General features: G+C 38.5%; 1 protein-coding gene across 1 annotated transcript; it reads right to left on the bottom strand.

Annotated features, from left to right (window-relative positions):
• Nucleotides 1-271: 271 nt before the first annotated feature.
• LOC115014740 (C-X-C motif chemokine 10-like) lies at nucleotides 272-1,676 on the bottom strand. The gene is made up of 4 exons (XM_029441792.1): nucleotides 1,414-1,676; nucleotides 1,173-1,284; nucleotides 809-886; nucleotides 272-626 (listed from the first exon to the last, which is right to left on the bottom strand). Exons 1-4 carry the CDS (start codon nucleotides 1,475-1,477, stop codon nucleotides 548-550), a joined length of 333 nt encoding a protein of 110 aa, XP_029297652.1. The 5' UTR covers nucleotides 1,478-1,676; the 3' UTR covers nucleotides 272-547.
• Between the last annotated feature and the right edge of the window lie 6,809 nt (nucleotides 1,677-8,485).

The following is an 8,485-nucleotide window of genomic DNA, read 5'->3' as shown; positions in this document are numbered from 1 at the left end:
CCATCCATCTGGTCCGTCAAGAGGCACTCTCATCTCATCAGTCCATAAAACCTTGGAAAAATCTGTCTTCAGATATTTCTTGGCACAGTCTTGATGTTTAAACTTATGTGTCTTGTTCAGTGGTGGATGTGAATTCTGCATGAGATCATAGGCAGCGTGGCCTGACACATGTACTGTATTTCTTGCATTGGCGGCCCTAAACCACAAGGTTGCACTGTTGATGTAGGACACAACATTATCAGACTTGGAACAGAAAACAAGTACTCAATGCTCAACCTGAACTTTTTATTATTATTTTAAAAAAACACTGAAATTACCAGAAAACTTGGTTCAATGACATCACATACATCAACTTATAAAAACAGATAAAAGGGAAACAAATAGAATAAGAGAAATATACTCTAAGTGCACATAAGTATAAATAAAAGATAAATAGACAAACAGTTTCATTCATTTCACATCTACATTCATTGAAGGTGCATTTGTTCAGCTGGAGGGGCGGGGTCAGAGGACATCTGAGCTTTTATTGATCCAAGGAGTTAAAGAGTCAGAGGTGAGCTGTGTTGGTGCTGCCTGGGGTGGAAGCGGGCATAGTTGATCTGACTGTAGTAGAGGTTTTTGATTTCCTGGAAATGACAATAAAACCAGAAGGATACATTAGATACTTTACAAAAATGTGGAGAAGGCATCATGTCACTCATTACTGCTATTTCCATCAACTATAGAGAATCACTGAAAGATAAATATTAGTAACTGGCTGGTCAGTGTCTTTGAAAATGCGGCTTGGATTCATGTCTGTAATACTCACATGATGGAAGCCATGACTCTTTGCACTGCTGCCATCTTGGGGTTCAGGCAAAAGCGAAGGCCGCTGTTGAGGGTGACACTGTTGAAATGGACAGAAGGGGTGAGCTCGGGTAGTAGATAAGCAGATACATAAATGATTCAGGAAGGTAAACCAGAAGTGTCTTAAATGTGCATGTTTTGTTGCTATAACAGGAGTTCATTTTAATTTCCCCAACATGGTGCCAGGTTTACTGAGGAAGATACAAGTCTTCCACTAGCACAAAACATACAAATAGCAAATCATCATTTTCTAATTATGACACATTATTGCGCTAACATGCCACATTCCCACAATGTTAATTAACAATTATTTTAGTGTATCTTACACAATCTCCACTTTGCCACAGAATATGGTTGCTGGGTAGATCTGGATGTCCTTTACTGGCGAGCTAATTCTATTTCTGACATGTTGACACAGACACTGTCCTGAGTCATTGCCTACGGAGAAAGACAAGGAGAAATCATTTAATTTAATTAGACATTTTTTACTACGTATACAAATGTGTAAAACAAACCTCACATTGTCTATGTTAGAGTTGTCAATGCTGAAAAAGTATAACAACTTACGTTGGGCTTTAGAGATGCAGACGATGACAGCCAGGAGCAGAAACACTTTCATGATGCTGGACATTGTTGCTTCCTTCTTTGGTCGAGATTACACTAATGCTTGAAAGAATCTTGATCCTTGTGGTGGAGATGATGGAAAGGAGCTGTAACAAGTCCAGCAAGAAAGATCAGCTTGAGTCAAAGAGAGCAATGTTAGTTGACAGGAGTGATGTGAGGAGTAGAGGCTGAGGGTCGTCTTAAATACTCTCTTCAGACAACTACCTCATCATACTTCTTGTGACCATGAGGTCGCAGGTTTGACAAGAAATTCTTGGTTTCAGCAGAAAGCTAAAAATAAATACTCTAATTGTAAGTTTCAGTTTTATGTCCTCTTTCACTTTTTGTACCAAGGACTTCCATTCACTACTTGTTTCCTTCTCTAATTTTTGATATCCTTCTCTTTTCTTTTGTATTTTGGAGACAAAGATAGAATGAAAGTATGAAACATAGTGACATTTGTGGGAAAGTCTTACTTTCCTTAAAATAAAATATAATAAAATAAAATGTATTTGTATAGCCCAATATCACAAATTACACATTTGTCTCAGTGTGCTTTACAGACTGTACAGGATACGACACCCTCTGTCCTTAGACCCTCGCATCGCACAAGGAAACACTTCCTAAAAGAAACCCCATAATTAAAGGGGGAAAAATGGAAGAAACCTCAGGGAGAGCAACTGAGGAGGGATCCCTCTCCCAGGACGGACAGATGGCGTGTGTACAGGGTAAACAACATAGTACAAATACAACATTTGACAGAAATTATGTTATGATCAAAAAAGAGAAAGTATGGATGAATCCAGGATAATGTCAAAAAGGCTTCCGGTGTCCAGCAGGACCAGGGCAGCAGGCGCAGCCACGATTCCTGATCCTAACGTAAACTTTATCAGTGGCAACCTGCCACATGAGAGACACAGAAACTTAAGAAAGTAACATACATTTACATAAATGCATACAGATAGAGAGGGAGAAGAGGGGAGAGGGAAGGGAGGAGAGCAGGGAGGTAATGTACTATACCATTTGTAATGAAAAATTTGTAAAGTGTTAGAGATTACATGACCGTTAAAAGAATGATACATTTCCAAAAAAGTCAAGAGAAGGTGACTATGTTTATATACTGTGTGCACAATCATTAGGCAAGTTGTAATTTTGAGGATTAATTGTATTATTGAACAACTACAGTGCTCTCGGTCAATCCAAAATGTTAATAAACCTCAAACTTGAATATTTAAGAAAGTGAAAGTGAGGTTTTGTCTTTCTTAGGAGAATATCTATTAGTGTGCAGCATTATTATGCAACTAAATGAAAAACAAAAGTTTTCCCATCTCACTATTTTCATCTGTTAAAGTGAGAATAATAAACAAACAACTCAAAATTTCAAAAAACCCTCGTTTAGTCTGGTTAGATCATCTTAAAACGTATAAGAAGGCTCTCCGTAATGCCAGAGCAGCTTATTACTCTTCCTTAATAGAAGAAAATAAGAACAACCCCAGGTTTCTTTTCAGCACTGTAGCCAGGCTGACAGAGAGCCACAGCTCTACAGAGCCTTCTATTCCTATATCTCTCAGTAGTGACGACTTCATGAGTTTCTTTAACGATAAAATTCTAATTATTAGAGACAAAATTAATCTCCTCCTGACCTCAATTGGTAATGACTTAACTTCAACTGTTGGAATTTTAAAAACATCTGTAACTCCTGAAATATATCTAGACTGTTTTACTCCAATCAACCTTAACCAACTAACTTCAACAATCTCATCGTCTAAGCCATCAACCTGTCTACTAGACCCGATTCCAACTAAACTGTTTAAAGAAGTTTTACCCTTAATTAACACTTCGTTATTAAATATGATCAACCTGTCTCTATTATCTGGCTACGTACCAAAATCCTTTAAAGTAGCTGTAATAAAACAACTTCTTAAAAAGCCTAGTCTTGATCCAGAGGTTTTAGCCAACTATAGGCCGATATCTAACCTACCCTTTCTCGCTAAAATGCTTGAGAAAGCAGTCGCAAAACAGTTGTGTGACTTTTTATATAATAATAGTTTATTTGAGGTTTTTCAATCTGGATTTAGAGTTCATCATAGCACAGAGACGGCACTGGTGAAAGTTACCAATGACCTTCTATTGGCATCAGACAAAGGACTCGTCTCTGTTCTTGTCTTGTTAGACCTCAGTGCTGCTTTCGACACTGTTGATCATGACATTCTACTACAGAGACTGGAACATTGTGTTGGCATAAAAGGAACCGCACTAAGCTGGTTCAAGTCCTATTTATCTGAGCGATCTCAATTTGTACTTGTTAACGATAAATCCTCCATGACAGCCAAAGTCAGTCTTGGAGTTCCGCAGGGTTCTGTACTTGGACCGATTCTATTCACCTTATATATGCTTCCTTTGGGCAATATTATAAGGAACCACTCTATAAACTTTCATTGTTATGCGGATGATACCCAATTATATCTATCAATTAAACCAGATGAAACCAATGAATTGGCTAAACTTCAAGCATGCCTTAAGGACATAAAAACTTGGATGTCTAGCAACTTTTTGATGTTAAACACAGACAAAACTGAAGTTATTATACTTGGCCCTAAACGCCTCCGAAACGCATTTTCTAATGACATAGAAGCTCTGGATGGCATTAACTTGGCCTCCAGCACCACTGTAAGGAATCTTGGCGTCATCTTTGATCAAGATCTGTCGTTTAACTCCCACATAAAACAAATTTCAAGGACTGCCTTCTTTCATCTACGTAACATTGCAAAAATAAGACACATCCTGCCTCAAAATGATGCAGAAAAACTAGTCCATGCATTTGTTACTTCAAGGCTGGATTACTGCAACTCATTGTTATCAGGTTGTCCCAAAAAGTCGCTTAAGACTCTTCAGTTGATCCAAAATGCAGCGGCACGTGTATTGACTAGAACAAGGAAACGGGATCATATTACTCCTGTATTAGCTGCTCTGCACTGGATCCCGGTAAAATACAGAATAGAATTCAAAATCCTTCTCCTGACTTACAAATCAATTAAAGGTCAGGCTCCAGCATATCTTAAAGATCTCATAGTACCTTATAAACCAACTAGAGCATTACGCTCCCAGACTGCAGGGTTACTTGTGGTTCCTAGAGTCTCTAAGAGTACAATGGGAGCCAGAGCCTTCAGCTATCAAGCTCCTCTCCAGTGGAACCAGCTTCCAGTTTGTGTTCGGGAGGCAGACACACTCTCCACATTTAAGAGTAGGCTAAAGACTTTCCTTTTTGATAAAGCTTATAGTTAGGGCTGGCTCAGGTTTGCCCTGGATCAGCCCCTAGTTATGCTGCTATAGGCTTAGACTGCCGGGGGACACCTCCCTGCTCTCTTCCTTCTCTTCCTCTCTCCTCCCCTCCCTCTCTCTTCTTCTCCCTCTCTATCTGTATGCATTTATGTAAATGTATGTTACTAACTCACCATCCGGGGTATCATCCCCGGAGTGTCTGTCTCTCATGTGGCAGGTTGCCACTGATAAAGTTTACGTCAGGATCATGAATCGTGACAGCGCCTGCTGACCTGGTCCTGCTGGACACCGGGAAGCCTTATTGACATTTTCCTGGATTCATCCAAACTTTCTATTTCTTTTTTTTTTCAAACACAACATAATTTCTGTCAAATGTTGTATTTGTACTATGTTGTTTATCCTGTACACACGACATTTATTGCACGTCCGTCCGTCCTGGGAGAGGGATCCCTCCTCAGTTGCTCTCCCTGAGGTTTCTTCCATTTTTTCCCCTTTAATTTTGGGGTTTCTTTTAGGAAGTTTTTCCTTGTGCGATGTGAGGGTCTAAGGACAGAGGATGTCGTAACCTGTACAGTTTGTAAAGCACACTGAGACAAATGTATAATTTGTGATATTGGGCTATACAAATACATTTGATTTGATTTGATTTGAAAATTTACAAATAAACTTTTCTGAAATTTAAAAAAGATAAATCAGTGACCAATATAACCACGCTTCAGCTTGAGCATCGTCCTGCATAAAAATCATGGTCTTCTTGAAAGATGCAGACATGTTCCTGTACCACTGCTTTACGAAAGTGTCTTCTAAAAACTGGCAGTGGTTTTGGGAGTTGATTTTGAGTCCATCTTCAACCCGAAAAGGTCAAACTAGCACATCTTTAAAAATACTAGCACATCTGTAATAATACCAGCCCATACCAGTACCCCACCTCCACCTTGCTGGCTGTCGAAGTGGAGCTCTGTGCCCGTTACTGATCCAGCCACGGGCCCATCCATCTGGTCCGTCAAGAGTCACTCTCATCTCATCAGTCCATAAAACCTTGGAAAAATCTGTCTTCAGATATTTCTTGGCACAGTCTTGATGTTTAAACTTACGTCTTGTTCAGTGGTGGTCGGGTTTCAGCCTCCTTACCTTGGCCATGTCTCTGAGCACTGAACACCTTGTACTTCTGGGTGCTCCAGGTAGGTTGCAGTTCTGGAATATGACAGCACTGGAGGATGATGGGTTCCTGGTAGCTTCACGTTTGATTCTTCTCAAATCTTTGGCAGTTTATTTGCGTAATTTTTTCTCAACACGTTTCTTGCGACCCTGTTGACTATTTGCAACAAAACATTTGATGGTTCTGTGATCACGCCCCAATCACACATCACCTGATATGCTTAAATCCAATACACATTCAAGTTTATACAGCTTGGAGTTGGTAAATATGCATAAAGATTATCAAAATGGTCAAAATACTCACTTGCCTAATAATTGTGCACACAGCATATATATATATATATATATATATATATATATATATATATATATATATATATATATATATATATATATATATAGGGTTGGTTCACTTAATAAAAATGAATAACCAAAACACAAAACCTGTGATGGTTTCTAGACATGCGAGTTTTGGTTTTACTTGCCCAGGTTTTGAGACATCTATCTTTCTGGCTGAGGTCAGAAGTCTCAGAGATTGATATTTCAAAAGATGATCAAGTAAAACCAAAACTATCTGCATGGCTGAAACCTCTTGAGGTTAGTGTGAAAATGTTATTTTTTAATCTGGGTGAATCAACCCTTTAAGCATGGTGACAATGCATTAGAACCATCCAGTGTTTGTTTTTTTAACAAGGGAGCACATGCAATCCTATTACCTATCTTAAAAATCATTATAGATGGAGATGTTTTTCAAGTGTTAATCCTGAGGTACTTTTTACTGACTTCAAGTCTGAATTTAAAAATTGCTATATACTAAAAATGATTAATAATTAATAAAAACATTTTTTGAGGTTCTACCAAGCTACTTTTCTTAACGCTGGAAATAGAGATTGAGTTTGTTTAATTCTTGAGAAATCCGTCAAAGCCAAGCTGTGATCATATAAAACACAGGGGTCTTCCCTGGCAAAAAAAATAACAGTGTAAGGGACTTTCATATATTTCTTCATATGGTACAAACAGCAGTGGTCAGCATGTGTGACTTCTCTAAAACCACTGCCACAGAAGAGAGCTCACAACTCTTCACACAAAAGCATGTGTGTAGAAACATGTGAGTCATATCAAGACCTTCTCTGGTTGACTTATCGATGGTTTTATTTATCACGTGATGGTTTGCAGTGTGTCAGCTGCCATTCTGACTCAATCCATTTTCATTCTGACGGACAGAATGCATTTAGCAAGGTTGAATATTTTATACTTCCCTTCAGTTAATATTTCATGGGTTTTTACTTATTGGGGACCGGAGAGTGCACGAGCTCACGTCAGTAAAGTACAGCTTGTTCCTTCATACACTCTGAACGGCACTGGAACAAAAAGGGGAAGACATGTACCGCTGGACCGGAGTCTGTAGTGTCAGTATTTTACATATACGACCAGCACGGTTCATGGTTTTTAGTTGCCCTTTTGGCTGTGTAGGGGGTGAATGTGGGTTTGGGTACGCGAGGGGATTACCAACCATACCTATTTTTAATAATTCATGTTCCCTTTGTGTGGAGCAGTGGAGCTCTTCACCAAAAATACCACAAAGAAGTGTGACCCTGTGTCGGAAACAAAGCAACAGGAAATATTAACTTCAGCAGAGTCTCTTCCTCTGCAGACTTTGCGTTTGCAGTCTGGAGTGGTTGCACTTCTCATTTCATTTAAAAGGGATCAACAGAAAAGAATTGCAAGTGAGTTGAGGGAAATGTTAAAAGATTTAATTGAAACCTAAATCAGTTGAGGAAGAAGTACTCAGATACTTAGGACTATCTTATAAGCCAAAAGTACAGTAAGTATTAACAGCAACCTATAGGCCTCCTTAAAGTTCTCACAGTAAACAGTAATGGCCCTGTCAGTGACACATTTACATCATTAGATTGTCAATACTGATGTTTCAATTAGTGAGTATCATTTTACTGCTGTATAGCTGCTTGAGATCATCTGAGAAGTTTAGAGGGGAAATAACTATTTGGTGGAACACTAAAAAATCATATTAGACATCTAAAATGTGACAGATGAGGGCCTGAACTAGACATGAAGAGGTCATAAGCCAACATTGGGTTTAACTGCTGGTTTAATCCTTAAGAATGTGTTTTTGATGATCATTTATTTTGTATGTAAAATCTTAACTTGGAAATTAACTAGCACTATAGCTGTCATATACATTTAATGGAGTAAAATAACAATATTTCCATCTGAAAGAAGTAAAAATGTACACTGTAAAGTAGCATAACATGGAAATACTGAGTTAAAGTAGTTGCCTACCTCAAAATGTTGTTTAAGCACAATACGTGAGTAAATGTACTTTCTACCACACATCCACTTTTTCTTTTTATACATAGAGGTTAACCAGACTCTTCTCAGGACTTGTGGAGTTCATGCATAAGCAATTTTGCATTGTAGGCGACCCGTTGCCTCAGGTTTTTGTACAACAAGTTTTTATGTTGAGTTGATGGTGCGTGTCAAAAGGGTACACATGAGTTTCATTTGATATTCAGAGGATTGTGTTTTTTGTGTGGTTCCAAAGTGTGGTTAAGTATGGTCGAGACGATTTCTTATT

This window comes from Cottoperca gobio, chromosome 10 (genome assembly GCF_900634415.1).
Source record: "Cottoperca gobio chromosome 10, fCotGob3.1, whole genome shotgun sequence".
Classification (NCBI taxonomy): domain Eukaryota; kingdom Metazoa; phylum Chordata; class Actinopteri; order Perciformes; family Bovichtidae; genus Cottoperca; species Cottoperca gobio.
The sequence above is the reverse complement of the archived record's forward strand: the minus strand, read 5'-3'. Positions and strand labels throughout refer to the sequence as shown.

Bases quoted from the DNA above. Each gene is read 5' to 3' on its own strand.
- LOC115014740 (XM_029441792.1), bottom strand. From the start codon at position 1,477: ATGTCCAGCATCATGAAAGTGTTTCTGCTCCTGGCTGTCATCGTCTGC. The intron at 887-1,172 runs GTAAGATACACT...CCATTTCAACAG, and splicing joins TGTGGCAAAGTGGAGATTGT to TGTCACCCTCAACAGCGGCC. The intron at 627-808 runs GTGAGTATTACA...TGTCATTTCCAG, and splicing joins AGAGTCATGGCTTCCATCAT to GAAATCAAAAACCTCTACTA.